This window comes from Salmo salar, chromosome 18 (genome assembly GCF_965601325.2).
Source record: "Salmo salar chromosome 18, fSalSal1, whole genome shotgun sequence".
Taxonomy (NCBI): Eukaryota; Metazoa; Chordata; class Actinopteri; order Salmoniformes; family Salmonidae; genus Salmo; species Salmo salar.
The window spans coordinates 82,791,741-82,814,771 of record NC_138308.1 but is presented as its reverse complement, the minus strand read 5'-3'; the positions used below and the strand labels follow the sequence as shown (position 1 = coordinate 82,814,771).

Below are 23,031 nucleotides of genomic sequence, written 5' to 3'. Positions count from 1 at the left end.
TGCTGGTTTCTCTTTTCTTTTAGATGGGCCTAAACCAAACGGAATTTATGCTGCAGTTGTTTTCAGATGTTTTTTATTATTACGTTTTGAATCGGCTTTAAAAAATTAAGGCAACAATAATATACTTAATATTATTAGTAGATGTAACTTTCTATGTTTTTGAGTAACAATTGTTTGAATAAATTGTTTGGATTCACACAAATAAAGTAAGTCCAGAGAATTAATAATTGCCATAAAAATGTGCTCGATTTTTTAAAAATTGAACCTTTATTTAACTAGGCAAGTCAGTTAAGAACACATTCTTATTTATAATGAAAGCCTACAGGGGAACAGTGGGTTAACTGCCTTGTTCATGGGCAGAACGACAGATTTTTACCTTGTCAGCTCGGGGATTTCTTTCAGTTACTGGTCCAACGCTCTAACCACTAGGCTACCTGCCTATATGATTAAATATGAGTTGATGTCACACCAATATTTAGTAAATCCAACATGAGTGTTCACGTGCTAGTCGGAAGTCAGATTTTTCTGATTTGCTAACTGGATGAACCTTTGACTAGCATGTGAACAAGTTATTTATCCACCAGCAGTAGCCTACCTGGAGGTAGAACTGCAAGCATTGCATGATGCTAAATTTGCCTCTGTCATTAAAAATGGGCATGGTGGGAACATCAATTTGTCAACGGTTTTGATATCCGTTCATCATAATCCATCATGGCACAACAAGTTGCTCAATACTAATATAGAAATATAACCTACTTTTCTTTCTTCAGAAATGCATACAACATTGTGTAAAAAAAAACATTTGGACCCACAATCTTTGAAAAAACGGGCAAATTGTTGCAATAATAATTAAGTTGAGAGAAATATTATTATTATTATTAATATTTACAAAATGTATTAACATTTAGTAAATTAAATCACATACGTTTCTATCTTTTTGGTTATCCTCATAAAATATATATTTTTTTGGTCAAATGAAATGAACAAATCATTGAAATGACCTGATCTCATTTTTATTATGTAGGCCTATATGTTGGTTGTTGTTTTCGTAGTTATTTTTTTCTCAATTTACCCAGTAATTATCTTTTACAGTGTTGGTGGATGGATGCACTCTGGCTCAGAAAATGTATGGGCTATAGATGACAGACAGCTATAATATACCCTCCGTTTTTAATAAGGTTTGGATCTGAGCGCCAGAGATACGGCGCGTTAGGCTTGCATGAAAACCTGTATCACATGCGTGGCGACAGCGTCCATTTACCGCGTCGACTTTTCCGATGCGACTGCATCCTCTCAACGCGCCTGACAAACTAATCGCATGTTAATTCAAGTGGACACTGTTATACCGTAATCTCCCCATCCCGGTTGGTCCCAGGGTCAGGATTGGAGAAAAAACACCAGTCTCTCGAGGCAGGATGATGGGGATCCACGACAGTTACACGAGGGCACGGTATTACATGATCCTGCCCCATGGGTTCAATACCTCTCTGACCTTATAGTATTAATCAGTCTTTAGGGGACAATAAATCCGGTTTAAAATAAGTATCTGTCTATGAATGTGGTACAGCAAACACACATGAAAGGCTATGATATGAGTATAGGCTATAGAGAATGAATATGCCCAATTAGCCCATCAGGTTATAGCCTATAGCTTTTCTATTTCATTCAACAGATGTTGGTCTTTATGCACATTGCAGTTTAATTTATTACTGTTTTGTTTAGGGAGTAATGTCGATAGGTTTGTGTACAATGATGGCTAGCATAGCCACAGGATGTAAAATATCTGACAAAACATATCCCCCCACACTACTATAATAGCTAGCAGATATGTTGGTGGAGGTGGGCTGGGATCAGTTTAGGAAGATCCACATTAAAAATATATCTTGCTATTCTTGAATTGGAATTCCAATAATTCTCCTTAATTGATTGAATTGAAATGGAATTGACCCCAACCTTGCCCAGTACATCCCTAGTCTAGAGTGCCACGTGCTTGCCAATCCACCAACACCAAACCAAGTTTATGGGCTTTGTATGCATATATGTTTTAAAATAGAGGTTGTAGTCAAATTAAGAGGTCATTGTTTAGAATAAGGTAAATGGACTTAGTCTTGTCTAATAATCTGTCTACACAACACAAATATGGGTTTACTTATCAGACAATGCTGGCTTAGCTGGGGACATTCAGGGTGATGATTGATTATAGAATTAAGTCAACAGACAAGATATTCAGACTTTATTAAGTCAACAGACAAGTAATTCAGACTTTATGCAAAATGTAAGTGTAATAGCTGAGTTTGTAAGTAAATATGTTATTGTATTAGAAGGTTTTTGGTTTTCTTATTTAGTTTTATTGCTTACTCTTTTGTACACCTCTGAAAATAACTAGTCCAATTGAATCAATCAATCATGATTTATAAAGCCCTTTTAACATCAGCAAATGTCACAAAGTGCTTATACAGGAACCCAGCCTAAAACCCCAGACAGCAAGCAATGCAGATGTAGAAGCACGGTGGCTAGGAAAAACTCCCTAGAAAGGCAGGAACCTAGGAAGAAACCTAGAGAGGAATCAGGCTCTGAGGGTTGGCCAGTGCTCTTCCAGAGGCGATTATAAGAGTACAAGGCCATTAAGGCAAGATTGGGTATTTGACCAGCAGCGTCAAATAATAATCACAGTGATTGTAGAGGAGTAAATGTCAGTTGGTTTTTCATAGCCGAGCATTCAGAGGTTGAGACAGCAGGTGCGGTAGAGAGAGAGAGGGAGAGAGAGGAAGAGTCAAAAACAGCAGGTCTGGGACAAGGTAAAAAATATGGAATAAATCATTACATAAAAGCAGTGATATTTTAAAGAAAAAAAAGTAACTTCAAATTCATTATCTCCAGCACCACCCCAACATCAACATGTGAAAACTGTGCTATGTTTTGTTGTAAAAAAAGATAGCAGAAGATACACTACATTATCAAAAGTATGTGGACACCTGCTTGACAAACATCTCATTCCAAAATCATGGGCATTAATATGGAGTTGGTCCCACCTTTGCTGCTATAACAGCCTCCACTCTTCTGGGAAGGATTTCCACTAGATGTTGGAACATTGCTGCGGGGACTTGTTTCCATTCAGCCCAAGAGCATTAGTGAGGTCGGTCACTGATGTTGGGAGATTAGGCCTGGCTCGCAGTCGACGTTCCAATTCATCCCAAAGGTGTTCGATGTGGTTGAGGTCAGGGCTCTGTGCAGGCCAGCCAAGTTCTTCCACATCAATCTCGAGTCAACAAACCATTTCAGTATGGAACTTGCTTTGTGCACAGGGACATTGTCATGCTGAAACTGGAAAGTGGTTTATCAGATTTCAGCTCCCTCAGTCTGCTCTCAGGGCATGTAAGTCAGCATTTCACGTTAAGGTCTACACTGTATGTAGAGGAACATTGTTATTTTAAATGTTTATACAGTATGTCCATATAAAAATATACAGTTTAACTTTAATATCAACCAAAATACTTAGGTTTAAAAAAGTACAACATTATAACTGCAATGTATAAAAAAAATAGTATTTTTCAAATGAAGTCAGCAGAAACAGCAAGTAGCCTAACTCAAGAGAAGAGTACAGATTCCCAGAGGGCAGCGGATGATAGCCTGGCTATATGTTATATCCTAAAACTAGATTAGATTATCAGGGCAGTGGGGTGCAGTGTGTGTGTGTGTGTGTCAGGGGGATTGTACTGTGTGTGTTCAAGTGGCACACAGCTGGTATTTAGAGGAACAGAGAGAGGGAGAAAGATGAACCAGGGGAAGATCACACCATTAATCTGACCCTGTTAGGTCTCAGACACTTCCCTCCACCCCTCTATCCCCCTCCCTGAACCCCAACCAACCCCCATTCTACTAACACTGAGAGCAGACTGAGGGAGCTGAAATCTGATAAACCACTCCCAAGCCGTTAGAATGGGGTGAATCATAAAATTAAGATGGGATGAGGGTGTGTGTGTGTGTGTGTGTGGTGTGTGTGTGTGTGTGTGTGTGTGTGTCAGTATCAGGGTGTTTAAACTGTATTGATTTATTGAATACTATACATTCTTAGAGGCATTGTTTTGATATGATATGATGATCGAGCCCGCCAATGTTAACCTAATAAAATTGTTCATATTCTTAAGCTTAATTATCAGTATAGCACTCTTTGACCTATAAAGTGTATTTATTGATATGTAGGCTACGTGTGCCTTTACAATTTTTTTATGTAGTTCTGTCCTTGAGCTGTTCTTGTCTATTAATGTTCTGTGTTATGTCATGTTTCATGTTTTCTGTGGACCCCAGGAAGAGTAGCTGGTGCTTTTGCGACAGCTAATCCTAATAAAATACCAAAATGCCAAATACCAAGCAAAGTTTCCAAGCTGAATCAAACATATTGGGGGTGAAGAGTGGTCATCAACCTTGAAGCAACATTTCTATCTATTTATCCATTTGTTAGCAGAATTATTTGAAGTGTCAGGAAACCGGTGGTAAACACTTAGGGCTGGATTCAATCTGTATCGCCGAAGTTCAGCAGTATGGCGCGCTTGAGCCGACATATGCAACGTTTACTGTGCATGCAGTCTCCGCGAATGCGGGAACATTGCCTTTACATTTCAATCACGCTGTAACTCTGATATTCAGCGCTAGGGATTGAATCGAGCCTTTGGTCTTAGTAAGAGCATGTACTGCGGCTTCACCAACTCTCCAATGTGTTTTGCTCAGATTGTAAACTTGCAATATTGACTATTTATTTTACCTTTATTTAACTAGGCAAGTCAGTTAAGAACAAATTCTTATTTTCAATGACGGCCTAGGAACAGTGGGTTAACTGTTCAGGGCCAGAATGACAGATTTGTACCTTGTCAGCTCGGGGATTCGAACTTGCAACCTTTCGGTTACTAGTCCAACGCTCTAACCACTAGGCTATGCTGCCGCCCCTATAAAGGCAAGAAAATGAACAACGGGATGGTTTAGCTACAAAAAAAATGGTCTCATAAGTTATGTGACTAAACAACTCTGATCTCAAAGCAGAATGTGCTACAGCACCACAACTTCTACAGTCTGTATCATAGAGCTACATCATAATACTTTTGTGTTCTAATTCATTCTATGACCATATGCACATTTCTGGACCCCCTTCCCGTACCCCCCTCCCCCTTTCTGGACAAGACAAGGCCTGCGTTCCAAATGGTACCCTATTCCCTATAAATAATGCACTACTTTTGACCAGAGCCTTATGGTCCCTGGGAAAATGTAGTGCACCACATAGGGAAGAGAGAGCCATTTGTGATGCAGTCCAAGGCATTATGATGGTGGAACCCCACTTGGCATAATTAATTAGGCTTAAGCAAGAAGCCCTGCTTAAAAACTAGCTGTTGGTTTTGCCATCAGGAAAGGCAGGGGGTGTTAGGCCCTGTGGGCGGGGTATTATCCATCCAACCATGCTGTATAAATCCACAACACAACACAATTAACAAGCAACTGGGAGGAGAACTAATTACCATTATTTACTCATCACTGGCCCCAACCCCCATTCCTTCCCCAAAGAAAAGGGGGTCAACACACACAGCGAAACACACACAGTAAGCACACACACACACACACACACACACACACACACCACACACACACACACACACACACACACGCATAAGCGTAACACACCAACACAAACACACTAATTCCCTCCCTGCAAGTGAAGTAGGGGCTAATTACAAATGCATTTGCAACTCAATACCAGTATACTCTCAGACAGGTGTAGCGTCCCCCCTGCTCCCCTGTTCCTTCCCCACCTAGCAGGGCCTCCCTCGCAGCACCAAACAAACAATATATTCACTTCCCCTTACGCTGTTGAGAGGTGCTATAGAGGTGAAAGAGCAAAAGACAAGGGGGAATCCTCATCTCATCTTAACAGTCAGAGGGACAACGCAGAGCTCTTATTGTAACCAGCATCTGCCACATGGTAACAACAAACCTGTTTCTGTTGTTTGTGTTGTAATAAATATCAGGTGACTTTTTTGTTGTCGTTGAGAGGTACAGTGTATGGCGGGTTAATCATTTTTTAAATAAATGCACAATTTTATCCCTGTGATATGATGATATTCACAGGAATATGTTTTCAAACACAACTAAAAAGCATAAAGGCTATCTGTCTATGTAACTTTTCATGCTAATGAAAATGAAGGGAAAAAGGTCTACCACATTGCACAATATTTACCACAATGACAAGTTACCTAACTAACACACATCTCATTTCCAGGAGAGATTCTACAGAAAATCCCTTGTAACTTGAATCAATGGTCAAATTAGTCTACATGTCACCGGGGGGGTCATAAAGCCAAACAGAGATTATATAGCATAATGAGATGTTCTTTTCCGCCTCAGTTAACGGCCCATCCTCCTAATACAGTCCCAGAAAGTACTCCACCACCCATAGAAGTTGAAGCACGAGTTCTGGCCACCCATCACTTGGATGGCGATGCCCGCTCTCTAGTAAGGCTATTTCTATGGATCCACCCTAACGAAGGTATCACCATTGCTGTGTGTGTGAAGATTAGTTTACACAAGGGGATCTCCTCTCGGTGGCTAACCGACCAACTGACGACACATTCTAATTTAGGCTCTCTGCAGGAGAAAATAGATCCAGGGAGAGATGGGTGGGTGGACAGATCAGTCTCAGGGTTTGTTTGTTTATTTTCTGGGCTGGCCATTGGCCATAGGCCCTTGTGCTCTGAAACTGTCCTTAGTGACTAGCACCAAAGGCTACAACGACTACAGATTTACATTTTTGTAATTTAGCAAGACGCTGTTATCCAGAGCAACTTTCAGTAGAGTGCATACATTTTCATACTTTGTTTTGTACTATAGGAGATGATCCTGGTGGCTATTAGTGGTCATGGTGATGTCTGTCTTGACATTTTTAGAAAATTAAAGGTCATTTACTGCATTTCTATACAATTTAAAAACTCGAAAATGCTATTTGGAGAACAGCAAAAACAAGCAAAAATGACCCCAGCCATTATCACATTGGTTGCTGTAGCTTCAATCTCCTCAGTTGATCTACAGACACACAGCTTATGAGCTATACTATTAGCCGCTACACATTAACTCACATTTATACAGCACCGGGATTAATAACTATAATGTAATACGCACAGAGGGATCTGTTAGCAGAAAAATGATTTCATTGAGAAAAAGTAAACAAACACATTTGCTTTACATAACTTTTTTGTTGCTACATTTTTACATTTCCTGTAATTCTACACATTTTGGCATGATTATGCCATATGATATCCAAGTGAGAGTGACTAACAAAATCAATGGGTGGCCCCCTGGAGGTCCGGGCCCCTGGGCATGTGTCCTGCGAGCATATGCCCAGTAGGTAATATGGCCATGATTACTACAGGTTTAGATAGCTGGCTAAAGTAACTAGACTGATTTACCAATTTAAAAATGTTATACTGACATGGGCTAATTGAGTGACATATAACAACAGGAAAACTGCTGAGGCACAACCAAGCCGACTGAGTCGATGTGTATATATATTTTATTCAAACAAATGACCCAGGTCCGGACCTCAGTGTCCTTATATGCAACTACAGCCGCCATGACATCCTAACCCAGAGACTGGAAGAGAATATCAACGAAAATGAAAGAGTCTTACAATTCTTTGAAATCTTAGAAGCCCTCTTTGTCAAAACAATTATTCACTGTTCGCTTCTTGTATTCCGCCTGCAACTCAATAGGCAGTTCTGTGGATTTGGATTGGAGTCTCAATTCTATTGGTATTGAGTTATATTTGATGGTTATCGCTCCTTTACCGACTGTAGTCAAATTGAATATCATGCTCATAAACATTGTGCTTAGAATGTGTACTTGTCTTTCAAGTCTCCATACCTGTGAACTCACTGATCACTTTTCACTCACCAGTTTGGCCATCATGTCTTTATTGTCTTAGGTGACTGACTCACTAGGGGAAATGATTACATTCTCATGCTATGCAGCCTCGCTGCGATTCCATGAAATAACAGGTGTTATTGGAGTTGTTTAGAAACGCTAAATGGCTTCGAGGTAGGACTTATTCTCACCTAATACTTTAATACTCATTAATTCCTGCTTCGGTGACTTACCTCTTCTGATCCTCCCTCCCGCCACACCCACAGCCACGCCCACAGCCACGCCCATCAGAGGAGAGGTGGTCAGCCAACGGGCCCCGCGGGAGGGACAGGTGGACAGAGTGAGGAGTGGGGGAGGGATGAAGAGGATGGAGGAAAGAGGATGGTGATTTAAGAGTGCTTAAAGGCTCATGCATAACATTTGTTTGTGTCATCTAGATGCAGTGATAGGAGAGTACTACATACACACTGACCTGAGCTCCTAATTACTCCAAAGAGCACCGAAGAGACTTAAGTACTTGATTGATGGATAGACACTCAGAGATACACATTCTGAGACACATTGTTAGCATGGTTATTATTAATTCATAACAAATACAAATGTTTTATTTTCCAGCGAGTGAATGTGTTGTTTTACAGGGTCAGCCATAGTAGTACAACGCCCCTGAAGCAAATTAGTGTTAAGTGCCTTGCTCAAGGGCACAGACAGATTTTTCACCTTGTCGGCTCGGGTATTCGAACCAGCGACCTTTCGGTTACTGACCTAGCACTCTATAATTGTCTTTATTCTTGAGTGATGTTTAACAAATGAAAACTATTTCTACTGCTTTTTGTTATGGAAAAACATGTGTACCACGCTGTGTACCATGGTGTGTACCAGAGAGGTTTACTACAAAGCAGGATCAAGGAGTTAGCCAGCCAGCTAACTTACCTAAATAATCTAAGTGTAGCTTTTTCAATGAACCAGAAAATCCTTGTTATTTCTGGTTGTTTATCAAAAGTTAGCTGGCTAACTCATTGATCCTGCTTTATTGTATCCCCTCTTGAACTATGGGTGCACTCGCCTCCACTTAGTCTTAATGCAGTACAACACTATCATGTCAAATCCTAACTGAGGGCCCAATGAATGTGCAGCTGGTGTACAAACACAGCACAATATCATGTCATTCGTCATCTGTTACTAAATGATTGCGATAGAGGATCTTAGCATTAGCGCATCGATCGAGGAGACAGGTTTAATTTAGCTCTGTGTGACCACTGTCAGTGTCTGGTCAGTACATTCCCGCTCCAACTTGTTGGTTCCTTGTTGTGTGTGTGTGTGTGTGTGTGGAGAGAGGTGTGTGTATCTGTATGTATGCGACTGTGTTTGCACCTCTGTGCACGTGACAGTGTGCAACTGCGTGTCAGAGGGGGACGCCCTGCCCGCCACCGTCCGCCTGTTCTCTCCTGATGAATCCATGCGACAGCAGGGAGGAGGGGAGAACTTGGAGGCTTCGAGGAAGCCGCTGGGCAGCGGGGAGGACTTGGGAGGCTAAAAGCAAGGCGCTGGTGAGGCTCGGTGAGAGAGATTACCTAGATCCTTTAGGCCTGATTTTCTTTGTCCCCGGTCAGTGTCACGTCCTATAAGAACTGCCCCTGCGAGCTGGATACCAAGGGGGCGGAGGGTGGAAAAAAGACGTGTTAGCGGGATACGTTTAAGGTGCTAGTAGCCAGGGTGTCCAAGAACACTCGACTTAACTGGCCAGAGTGATCTGGGTGCGTGCATCGGTGGGAGCTTGTTCCGTAAGCAGACATAACCTACTTCTGGAGCTGCCATTTGATAACTGACAAGCTCACACTCGTCTAAGTGAAACGGATCCTCCCTCCCGGGGTTCAGTGTTACCAGGTGACAAACGCCAACCTGTTCCTCTCACCCCTCAGACAGATGTCTCACCTTTTTGGTGAAATGTATATAAAGTCCCGTTGTGATTAACCTGTCCCTCTCACCCTGAGACACAAGCACTTCTCACATTTTACTGAAATGTAGTCCTATTTGGTTTATAGTTAGGATATTACTTAAGTGATTTTAAAAAACATTTCCATGTAGTCATAAGCTACTTTTGAAAATGTTTTAAATAATAGGTCGTAGTTAAGTTTTAACATGTTGTTGATTGGTCATGACCTAACAGCTTGAGTGACCTCAGTGAAATTCAGGCAGACCCATCAGACATGTAACACTCAACAACTTCTGCTTGGAGAGTGTAGGGCAGATTTGATTTCCATTTTCTAGTTGGTGACATTTTATTTAACTTACCTCAATGTTGTTTCAATGACACACAATGACTCAAAATGCACCTTGAGATAACCAGACAGTATTTATCTTGTACTGCATCATACAGAGTTATGTTATTCAACTCAGCATACAGAGACAGAGTCGTGTTTCAATTCAATTCCATGCAACTTTACTTATCCCCTAAGGGGCAATCAATTAAGAAGGGCATTGATTGATTGATTTCCAGTCAAGTGCTCTCTAACGGTCAATCAACAGAGGTATCCGTCATTAGCAGCACGCCATAAGGTCCTAATGGTGAACCTTTTCAATGACTGACTGTTTAACATGCTGTGGGCATAGACAACAGGTCATTCAGCAATACTTTAATTTCTATGTGTACATCCCAAATGGCACCCTATTCCCTTTATAGTGCACTACTTTCGACCGGGACTCATAGGGCTCTGTTAAAAGTAGTGCACTATAAAGGGAATAGGGTGCAATTTGGGATGTAACTTGTCTCACCAGTCCTAGTTTTGGGGTCACTGCCTCCTCACTCCGCAAAGAAGGCCCCCCCCCAAAATAAAAACACCACTAGGCCGGGGTCTCCAGCTGGTCTGGCCTCCCCCCGTAGTACAGAAGCTGTCCACACACACACTGTGTGAAACACACCTCCTCTCTACTCCTCCTCTCCTTGCTAATCCAGTGGTAGGCCTCCTGCTAGCTCCACACAGAGGCCAGCCCTAATTGCTCTTGTCGTAAAGCTCCCTGACCCAAATAAGCTGCAGCTCCCCAAAGCTGTGGAGATAAACCCCACTTTACCTCACCAAACCTGCTTAATACCACTCCCCCCCCCCCAAACACCATGGATGGGACAAGGTGGGGGTTACTAAGGAGGGGGCTGAGGGACACTGAGGAGAAGAAGGGAAGGGAAACAGAGAGGAAGAGACAATATGCTAATAGTTCTTGGTCCGGTGAGATAAAGGAGAGGAACACAAAATAAACAACAAAAGAAAAGAATGTTGTGTATTTTTTTTTAAAAGGATATGGTTGTGAAGTGGAGTTGTTGGAGTGAGAGAGATGTGTATCGGTTTAGATAAGAAGACTTCCAGGAAATGTTGAGCTGGTGTTGAGATTATGAGCTGAAAGGGTTGGTATGATGAACCAAGTGCCCAGCAGCAGTGATAGCGTGTTATTCTCTTCTTTATCTCTCCACCTGGTTCGGGAACACAAGGCGGCTTAGCCACAAAAATGCCACTTTGTCACGAACGTCATCACGTGGCAACCGCCACACCACTAGTCAGCTAACCTCATTAACTTGTGTTGTTGCTATTAAGTTTCTCTAGAAAACGGAGATGAGAGATTGTCATATAAATGTATACTTTTTTATACAGTAATCACTTGCGACAGACTGTTTCACAAGTCTTTAGTCCCTACTCGGTATGAAAAAATATATCATTTCCAGTTTGGTTTTCAGATATGCCTATACGGCTGTGTTTACACAGGTAGACCAATTTAGATTTTTGTTGCCCAATTATGTGCAAAAGAGCTGATCTGATTGGCCAAATACCAATATTAGTGGAAAAAGATCAGAATTAGACTGCCTGTGTAACAGCAGCCTATGAAGGCCTATGATTTCCCCCTAGAAATACATTAGGTTATAAAAAACCAAAACATCACTTGCAGCTGGGCCATTCTAGAGTGTTGCTCAGTCGTTCCCTCTTATTGGAAGACTTCTAGGCGACGTCCCAATAATATCGCCTTAACTCCTTGTTCACTTCCCTACACTGATTTGAAAGGAAATTACTGCTATAATAAGATATGGTGGGAACTTCCAATAACCCTTGCCTCCACCTCGTCCACCCTCCCAATGCTTTCAGATTTGTGGGAAAGTAGTGAACGATTGCACATTTCAAAATAATTAGATATTATTGGGACGCAACCCTACTAGATGTGTTTCTGCCTTACAGATCTAATTCAACATACCCCTATCAGGCGTTAGGCAAGATCACAGGGCTCGGTAGAGTTTACTTCAATACAGGTCATGCTGATTACTAAAAAGGGGCCTTTAATTGGATGTTAGGCCGAATCACCTTTGGCGTCAGCTCCCATCGGTTTAGGGATATCTTTTAAACTCAGACATGTTGTGGCCTCACAAGCTGTGAACAACACCACACTACAGATACGGTTTGCTCGGATGGAAAGATACAAGTTCACTTGCAAATTCATGAATGGATAACTGTCCGTTGTTTTATACATGTTGACTTTTTCACTTCCTGAATTGACAACGGAATTCATAAAGAAACGGGAGAGAAATTGAAATATACCTAATGTGTAGTTTTGGTATCCAATCCTCTGTCAGTACCCATTTTAATTTTAGCCCTGGACAAGCACACCTGATTCAACTTGTCAACTAATCACCAATCCCTCGATGAGAAGAATCAGGTGTGTTTGTCCAGCTTCAACAAAAATGTGTGCTGTTGGGGGGTACTGGAGGACTGGAGTTGAACACTTATCTGAGATGTAAACACCACACTAGAGATAGAGTTTGCAGAAAGATACAAGGTATCAGGAATATTTGATACACTATCAGATATGGTTTTAACCCTACTTCAACTCATTAAACTTCTTAAAGGCCCGATGAAGCCGTTTTTATATCAATATCAAATCATTTCTGGGCAACAATTAACTACCTTACTGTAATAGATTTCCATTAAAAGGGACAAATTTAGCTTTTTTTTTTACTAAAAACGATTTCTCAAGCAATAATTTTACTTGGACTGTCTGGGGGTAGTCAGTGGGGAGGGGGGAAACTGAAAACAAGCTGTTATTGGTCTATTAACCAATTTACCGCATAGCGATGTCACCATGGAAAGCCAAACCTCCCACCCATGTAAACCTGCTGATTAGAAGGTCCTGTCTAGATTGTGTTTTCATCCAGCAACAATCAGGAAATAACAAATCACATATTATAGAAAAACACCAGAAAAACAGAATTGATTGCACTGGGCCTTTAAATTGACAGCTGAATTCACCCTGAACCTGATACCCAACCACTTTCACAGAAATATAAGGGAAATGTAGAGATAAATATGTAGATCTCCTTCCCAATCATCTAAGAAGTAAATGGTTAGCATGAAAATCTACTGGATTGATGTACTCAGGAACTTGATTTAGAATCAACTGAACAAGAACTGCAGTCCTTCATGATAAATCATGAGAACCTTTACTCCACTGCCTTCTGCTGGTTTGTGTTGTTACTACACGCTATAAAAACATTCTACACAGCAAATTGAAATGGTCAAAAAATATTTGGATTATTTTAAATAATGTAGTAACATAGTTCAGTCTGCCAATTAACTTCCACCCCAAATAGGACATTTAATGAAAAGCAATTTAAGAATGCAGTTAAAGTTTTCGTTGCATTTTAATAGGAATCCAAACAAACCATTGACATTTACTTTCGGACAACTTGAGCCATTCTCAGGTCAGGGAGAAAACATTACACTTGAAAAATCTCACTAATATGTAAACTTTCAAAATATAATTAAAAATGTACTCCCAAATAACTAAAAACAACATTTATTAGTGGTTGGAGTACGGAGCTTCTCTGTGCTACAGTACGTTCTTCACAGGTCTAACAAGTCAGTCCCCATCTAGCAGAAAATAGTAATACTGTACCATATTTTCACAACGCAAAATATCCAGGATGCAGACTATGGGTAAGTCCCGATTGGCACCCTATTGTTCTATTAGTAGTCTATAGGGAACAGGGTGCCATTTGGGACGGACACTAGGGCCTACATACTGTACGTGACCTGAACAGCTGATCACCTTTAAGAAAACAACATCAGTGTTCACGAAACTCGTTACACTTCAAATATTCACAAACCATAAAAATCTAATCCTTTATAAATAAGTGAGCATCTCAATTAAATAGAGTATCTATGTCAGTAGTAGTGAATAAAATGTATATTATCCATTGCTTTTACAGTCTCTCTAAACATTCATCTTTAAACCTGCAGGTATTAAAGAACTAACTTTTTCCAGTTAACACACTGGTATCATAACAGTGGTAGACCCAGACCAATCATCACTCTTTCCCGCTACATAGACTGCATCTCTCCATGGTAGTGTCCCTAACAAGGTCATATTTACAAAATATTCTGTGTCACAACTGTTCTGTAAGTAAAAAGTTTCAATGTTTTGTTCTCCTTGGGCTGAATGAAGGTCAGAGGGCACTGGAAAACACTGGAAATGATAGGATCACCCTCACTGTAAATACATAGGTAACGATGATGAAGAAACCCCAGTAGTCAGGTGTCTCTCCAGGGGTTGAAAGACAGGAAAATGTGCAGAAATTGAGGGACCAGACTGGTTCATGTTGTAGTGTAGTGAGTAATTTGTTGATTTCTTGCTGGACAGAAGTCTTGTGAACTTACAGGACCGCTGAACTCCAAATCAACCCCTAGCGGCATACTCAGGGGAGAAGTGATCCAATGCTGAATCACACTATAGGGCCAGACCATACTAATGCTGGCTTGGATATGCTCCCTAGCACGATTCCAGCAACTCGGTGGCTGCGTAACCAGGCCAACCCATAGATTTACCGTATAGTGTCAATCAGGCACCAGTGTTCTCACCTGGTCTCCTCAGCAGCGTCGAGGGGAGGAGGGGTACTTGGTCTTCAGGCCCTCCTTGAAGCTGCGGAAGAGCAGGCGGTTCCTTCGGTTCTCCTCGTCCTTCCTGCTGTGGAACTCGCCCTGAACTTTGAACCCTTTGTGCACCACGAAGGCAGAGTTCAGCACGGAGAATCTGTAGCCTGCCACATGGAGCTCACAGGCCTGGGGAGGGGAGGGGAGAAGGGGGAGAAGAGGCGGAAGAGAGGGGGAGAAGAGGTAAGGAGGACAACATGAAATGGTGATAACTTTTAGCTGAATAAAGTATTTATATTATTTTAGTATAATGTAAGGTGCCTTCAAAGTATTCAGACCCCTTGACTTTTTTCACATTTTGTTATTCTAAAATGTTTTAGTTTCTTTCCCCTCATCAATCTACACACAATACACCATAATTGACTAAACAAAAACCTTTTTTCAATAAAAACTGAAATATCACATTTACATAAGTATTCAGACCCTTTACTCAGGATTTTGTTGAAGCACCTTTGGCAGTGATTACAGCCTCGAGTCTTCTTGAGTATGATGCTACAAGCTTGGCACACCTGTATTTGGGGAGTTTCTCCCATTCTTCTCTGCAGATCCTCTCAAGCTCTGTCAGGTTGGATGGGAAGCATTGCTGCACAGCTATTTTCAGGTCTCTCCAGAGATGTTCGATCGGGTTCAAGTCCAGGCTCTGGCTGAGTCACTCAAGGACATTCAGAGACTTGTCCCGAAGCCACTCCTGCGTTGTCTTGGCTGTGTGCTTAGAGTCATTGTCCTGTGGGAAGGTGAACCTTCGCCCCAGTCTGAGGTCCTGAGCGCTTTGGAGCAGGTTTTCATTAAGGATCTCTGTACTTTGCTCCATTCATCTTTCCCTCGATCCTGACTAGTCTCACAGTCCCTGCCGATGAAAAACATCCCCACAGCTTGATGCTGCCACCAGCATGCTTCACCATAGGGATGGTGCCAGGTTTCCTCCAGACATTACGCTTGGCATTCAGGCCAAAGAGTTCCATCTTGGTTTCATCAGACCAGAGAATCTCGTTTCTCATGGTCAGAGAGTCTTTAGGTGCCTTTTGACAAACTCAAAATGGGATGTGGGGGGTCTTTTATTGAGGAGTGGCTTCCGTCTGACCACTCTACCATAATGGCCTGATTGGTGGAGTGCTGCAGAGATGGTTGTCCTTCTGGAAGGTTCTCCCATCTCCACAGAGGGACTCTGGAGCTATGTGTCAGAGTGATCATCGGGTTCTTGGTCACCTCCCTGACCAAGGCCCTTCTCCCCCCATTTTCTCAGTTTGGCCAGGCAGCTAACTCTAGGAAGAGTCTTGGTGGTTCCAAACTTCGTCCATTTAAAAATGGAGGCCACTGTGTTTTAGGGGACCTTCAACGCTGCCAAAATGTTTTGGTACCCTTCCCCAGATCTGTGCCTCAACACAATCCTGTCTGAGCTCTACAGAAAATTCCTTCGACCTCATGGCTTGGATTTTGTTCTAACATGCACTGTCAACTGTGGGACCTTATATAGACAGGTTGTGTCTTTCCAAATCATGTCCAATCAATTGAATTGACCACAGGTAGACTCCAATCAAGTTGTAGGAACATCTCAAGGATGACCAATGGAAACAGGATGCACCTGACCTCAAATTCGAGTCTCCTAGCAAAGGGTCTGAATACTTATGTAAATAAGGTATTTCTGTTTTTATTTTTAATAAATTTACAAAAATGTCTAAAAACCTGTTTTCGCTTCATCATTATGGGGTATTGTGTGTAGATTGCTGAGGATTTTTAAAATATATTTTAGAATAAGGCTGTAACATAACAAAACGTGAAAAAAGTAAAGTGGTCTGAATACTTTCCTAAGACACTATATATTTTACTGCAGTGTATGGTGTCAGTTGATGTAATGAAGCCCTAACTGTGTGCAACCACACACACACACACACACCACACACACCCACACACACACCACACACACACACACACACCACACACACACACACACACACCCCCCCCCCCCCCCCCCCCCCCCCCCCCCCCCCCCCCCCGCCGCATCTCCACTGCTATCTAAGAGTACCCGCTTACCCGTACACATACAATACATACCTGGCTGATGCGGTTGAAGCCGTACTGCCTGAAGTTCTCGTCGTACAAGGGCACGGTGCGGTGCCCAATGTAGAAGGGCTCCCAGGGGTCCACCCAGGATAATGTATAGGCCACGTCCAGGGGCCCCAAACCCTGGCTGTGTCTGTTCACCCACTGAGAGTAGTTTGTGGGGGCCTGGCACCGCGGGCATAGCTCCTCGTAGAAGGGCCTCACCTCGCCCACCTGGTACAGCTGCACCAGCTCCGACTTGGTGGCGGGCATCTTGCGTACGTGTCGGATCTCGAAGGCGGGCAGCACGAAGACCTCGTCCGTGGCGGGTTCACGTCTCATGACCAGCGCCAGGAACTGCTGGTGGAGGTCAGCACTGGGCGCCATGTCGATGTCAATGACCAGGATGTAGTTGGCTTCCGTGCCGCCGCGGGCAACGTTCCGAAGGAGATTATTCGGATAGGAGACGTTTCCGTTTCCACCGATGGCGTAGTTCTGGTATTTGTCTCGGTGCGTCTCGAGCCTGGCGAACACAGCAGCACAGTCCTCAAGCCCGGTGAAATGCTCCCGGTCCTGCTCTGGGAAACTGGCCATCTGCCCAGAGTGGCACACCAAGTGAAAGTCCACCAAGGCCTGGATCTGAGGGCAGAAGATGGTGAGGGCGTAGACCAGGGCTGTGGCAAACTTGACATCTTGGCCATGAGCGAATATGGCCACAGAGAGAGGGTTTTGCCACCTTTCCACCAAAGAATTCAGGTGGTGCAAGTTGTTGATGGATGTGTGCGTTGCTAAGGCCAAGAAGTGAGAGCTGGCATCCGCTCCTGGTTTCTGATTGGTAGAGAAATCGCTTTTGATCAAGTTCTTGTACACGCGGTATTGTCCACTGGGATCAAAGATACCCCCTGTGGACAGAGAGTACCTGAGACGCTCTTTCCGTGAGTTTTTCTCCGGGTTGACATTTTTCTTGCCAGAGCTCCCGAAGAGCTCTGAGTATCGGTAGCGCTGCTGCTTACCGTGCAGTTTCGATAGGAAGGAGAGGTAGATCATTTGTAAGAGTGCCACAAGCACCAGAGCGCCGAGCACCACTTTGAACGCCGAACATTTCTTAGATAAATGCATTCCCGACCATTACATGTACACCACATGCAGCAAGTCAAAAATACTTGAGCAATATGCCCCAGGAAGGTATCAAATCTACCAATGCTAGTTGGTTAGCTAGCTACACGGCGCTAGCTAGCTAATTTGGCGATTTGGGTACGTGGGGGAGCTCGACTATCTCGTGTCGTTGACACCACGCAGTGCTGCCACAGGGTTCGATTTTAGATCGTGAAATCACTGTACGTGCCTCCTTCATATCTGATGCTTTGCGGTTCTGTCAATCTCATAGCGTTTCAGCAACATCAACAAGACGTTAGGACGTGTTATTCTTCTTCGGTGGGGTTTATCAGCGGTTGGCACCCAACTTTGTGGTACATTACCGACACCTACTGTACTGGAGTGTGGGACAGGGAGAAACGAAATCCTACATGCCAGCCCCGTTGCTCTTAGAAATATAAAATATGTGTGACTATATCTAATGACGTTCTACTCAATATACTCTAAACTAATTTCCTGTATCCCCTTCTCCATCATACTAGATCTCAGCCTCTCTCCTTCCCTCTGATACTGCCCACACTGTAGCAATACATGCTCCAAGGTATCCGTTTCCTGGCAATAATCACATTTTCCTGTTGGATGCTTCCTATCACATTTAAGTTCTTATTAAACTAGCTGTGTCCCACCCTTAATCTTGTAAAAATAGCCTCCTCTCTTCTGTCCCTTCCTGCCGTCCTCCCCGACTTTCCTCTGTACTTGAAATAAATGCCTTCCCTTAGTATCTGTAGTCTCTCCAACACTTCTAGATCAACTACTGGAGGTGGGAGTAGCCATGGTGGATTTACAGGAATAGCTACCGTTGGACTAAACTCCCTTGCATACAGTCCCATCTCCTTCACCTGGGTATTACACACCCACCCAAAGCTTGTGTTCCGTCATCGCCAATTCCAATTCCTCCTTTGGCCGCTTTTCCTTCCAGTTCTCTGCTGCCAATGACTGGAACGAATTGCAAAAATCACTGAAGCTGGAGACTCATATCTCCCTCACTAACTTTAAACACCAGCTGTCAGAGCAGCCCACAGATTACTGCACCTGTACATAGCCCATCTGTAAATAGCCCATCTATCTGGGTTTTTTTTCTTTCTCCTTTGCACCCCAGTATCTCTACTTGCAGATTCATCTTCTGCACATCTATCACTCCAGTGTTTAATTGCTAAATTGTAATTATTTTGCCACTATGGCCTATTTATTGCCTTACCTCCCTTCTCTTACCTCATTTGCACACACTGTATATATACTTTTTCTCTATTGTGTTATTGACTGTATGTTTGTTTATTCCATGTGTAACTCTGTGTTGTTGTTTGTGTCGCACTGCTTTGCTTTATCTTAGCCAGGTCGCAGTTGTAAATGAGAACTTGTTCTCAACTGGCCTACCTGGTTAATGGTGAAAAACAAAAAGGCAGCTGCTGTCTCCTAATCTGCAATGGCATATCCCCCATCTCCACCTGTAGTGCAGCCACTGGAGATGTCCGAAACGCCCCACTACATATTCTGAGTCCTTGCCCCTGTATGACATCTAGCCTTTCCAATGAGGTCCGGGCTGCCCAACCATACGCAATACTGCCATAGTCTATTACAGATTGGATCAATGCAACATACATGGTCCTCAATGAGGAATGCCCAGCCCCTCACTCCTTCCCTGTCAGACAGCGCATCACATTTTAGCACCTTCTTACACTTTCCCAACACTCAATGTGTTCTGCCCAGGTCAGTCTAGTGTCAAAGTACACCCCAAGGAAGCTGAAGAACCCCACCCTCTCCAAGTTTTTCCCATATAACCTCAAGCATACCTCATCTCCCACCTTCCTTCTGGTAAAGAACACTGTCTGAGTTTTCTACAGGGAACCGGAATTCCCACATTAATGCCCACTGCTCTACCTCATCAATTGCTTCCTGTACCTTCCTGACTATGTATGGCACATCTCCTCCTCTCTTCCATAAGGCCCCATCATCTGCAAATAACGACCTCCCAATATCTGGCTGTACCTGAGAGTAAACATCATTGATCAGTATTGAGAACAGAGGACTAATCACACTCCCCTGTGGTGTACCGTTATCCACCAGGTAGCCTGATAGAGACTTCCCCACCCTCACCTGGATAGACCTTCCAAACAGGAAATCCTTTATCCAGTTGTACGTTCTTCCTCCTACCCCAATAATATCAAGCTTGATTAACAACCCCTTCTTCCACAATAAAAGCTTTCTCCACATCAAAAACAACAGCTACAACAGTCTCCTTGTTCACCTGAGCCTTCCTGACCTCTGCTTCTAAGCAGAACACTGGGTCCATAGCTCCCCTACCATTCCTGAACCCACTCTGATGTGGCGATACTAGCCCCCTGCTCTCCAGGAAGTAAGTTAGCCTCTCCATAATCATACGTTCCATAATCTTGCATACATGTGATGTTAAAGCTGTTGGCCGATAGCTTGTTGGCCTTGTTGGGTCCTTCCCTGGCTTCCGGATTGGTACCACTACTGCCTCCTTCCAGCTGCCTGGTAGTTTCCCCTCCTCCCACACTCTGTTGTACAACACCAATACCTTATCCAGTGTCTCATCACTAAGATGGGCCAACATAACATAGCACACCTCATCTTTCCCAGGTGAAGTTAACCCAGCCTTACCCATTGCCCTTTTCACCTCTGCCATGGTAAATGGTGCATTCAATGCATCATTAACTTCCTCCCTCCTAGCCAGCGCTCCAGGATGCTCCTCTCTCGTTCTCCCTCTGCCCCTCCTCTGACAAATTTGCCAAGCTATGCACTTGGACAAATCATTTGGCTATAATCTCTGCCTTCTCATCTGTTACTGCCACATTCTTCCCACTCGTCAACACTGGGTAATCCCACTCATCATCTTAATCATCTCCCAGAGGTGTCACCCTTCCAATGGTGTCACAGAACCAACGCCAACAGGACCTCTTTGCCTGACGGATAGTTCTCACCAGGGCCTGATAATACTGAATCACATGTTGGAAGTTATGCATCCTTTTCAGTACTCTGAAAGCCGTTCCTACTCCTCACCATATCCACACTCTTCTGTCCACCATGGGACAGCTTTCCTCCTCCTCCTCCCTGAACTCTTAGGTATAGCCTCAGTAGCTTCCCCCACTCACGCTGTTCTCACCCGGATATTCATACTATCCACATCCCCTCGCATATCCACCCGAGCCATCACCTGCTCACTCAGCTCCTGAAACTGATCCCACTGTGTCTCAGCCGGCCCATGGGGCAGCGCACAATTGGCCCAGCGTCGTTCGGGTTAGGGGAGGGTTTGGCCGCTCTAGTGACTTCTGTGGCGTGGCGGGCCGGGCCGGGCACATGCACGCTGAGACGGTCGCCAGGTGTACGGTGTTTCCTTGGACACATTGGTGTGGCTGACTTCTGGGTGAAGCGGGCATTGTGTCAAGAAGCAGTGCGGCTTGGTTGGGTTGTGTTTCGGAGGACTCAGAGGTCTCGACCTTCGCCTCTCCTGAGTCCGTACGGGAGTTGCAGCGACGAGACAAGACTGTAACTACCAATTGGATACCACGAAATTGCAGAGATTTTTTTTACAAAAATATCTATGTATACCATATTGCCGCCCACCTGCCCCATAATCCCCGGTCTAGATGCTCCTACCCATCTCGCCCTTGAACCTGTATCTCCCTTGACCACCCTCACTGCCTCTGCATATGACACCCTTCTCTCCACTCTCACTTGTTGCACCTACACTGCCTGCTTCATTGCCTCACATCCACTATGAACACCACCACAGCTGCAGCACTTTGTTTGTACACCATCCCCACACTTCCCATACTTATGCTCCCCTCCACACCTGGCACACCTCTTTTTCTCTTTACAGACTGTTGCCACACGCCCAAACTTCTGGCATTTATAACATCTTAAAGGCTTTGGTACATAAGTCCTTACATAATAACTCATATATCCTATGGTTACTTTATTTGGCAGTACCCGGTCCTTGAAGTGTAACAGAATAGACAGTAACCGAATCTACCCTAACTCCACCACTTGTTGCTTGCAATCTTTGAACACACTAGAACGCCTCCTCTCAAATTGTACCTCTTTAGTGCTAACACTCACTCCTGTTATCACCCCTTTAATCCACCGCTTTCCTGTTTGATCAGTCCAGCTGCTAGACACCACTTTACACTTCCCTATTTGCGTCACTCTGAGAGCGTGTTCCATCTGCGCCATGTCCTTACAGAATACCAACAAGGTCCCATCTCTTAACACTTTAGCATTGACAACTTTCCCAATCAACTATTTTATCACAGCCGTCAACCTTATCGGATTCATCGCCCCAACTCCTCCTTCCTCCCTAAACTTCAGAACCACTTTATGGTCTTCACCTCCATGCTCCCCTCGCGACTTATCTTGCCCTTCCTCGGCACTTTCTACCTCCGATCTGCCGCTAGCGTTGGAAACTATGTCGCTATCCTCAAACTTCCTTTTCTGCCTCCATAGACCTTACGCTCCCCTTCAAACCCCTCCCCCCTTTCTATCCCGATTTATTTGTCTTACTCCCTCCTTCATTCGTATCACTATGCTTCACTTTCGTATCCATCAGTGTCTCCTACCATCTCTGGCCCAATCTCAGCACAGCCGTGCAGGGTAATTTTTTTTTATTTTTTATCAAAGATTGATCGCTAGCCTCAAGCTCAGACTCGAAGCCTGCTCAAATCCTCCGGCATTTGGAGCAACACCTGTGATGTTGTGGCGCATGTCTATGCGCTTTTCATATTAACACAAACCCTAGAATAGAAGGGTATGTAAAATTTGACATAATGGAGCGTTTATTGTGTTCGTAGCAAACAGCTGGACGTTCAAATATGCTGTGCGGCTAGCTAGCACTTTTATGAAAATGGTATCTTGAATATGATAAGCCAATATAGAAAACTGTATCAAATAAAAAAACACTGGTTTATCGTGGATTTGAGATAAATTGGATTTTTGCTTCTTCTAAAAACGTAGG

The 23,031-nt window shown here is 43.5% G+C and overlaps 1 protein-coding gene across 1 annotated transcript; it reads right to left on the bottom strand.

Annotated features, from left to right (window-relative positions):
• Positions 1 to 13,557: 13,557 nt before the first annotated feature.
• Positions 13,558 to 19,010, bottom strand: LOC106577863 (beta-1,4-glucuronyltransferase 1). Its single transcript, XM_014156269.3, has 2 exons — positions 16,917 to 19,010; positions 13,558 to 14,993 (listed from the first exon to the last, which is right to left on the bottom strand). The coding sequence occupies exons 1-2, from the start codon at positions 18,021 to 18,023 to the stop codon at positions 14,802 to 14,804; spliced, it is 1,299 nt and encodes a 432-aa protein (XP_014011744.1). The 5' UTR covers positions 18,024 to 19,010; the 3' UTR covers positions 13,558 to 14,801.
• Positions 19,011 to 23,031: the final 4,021 nt, after the last annotated feature.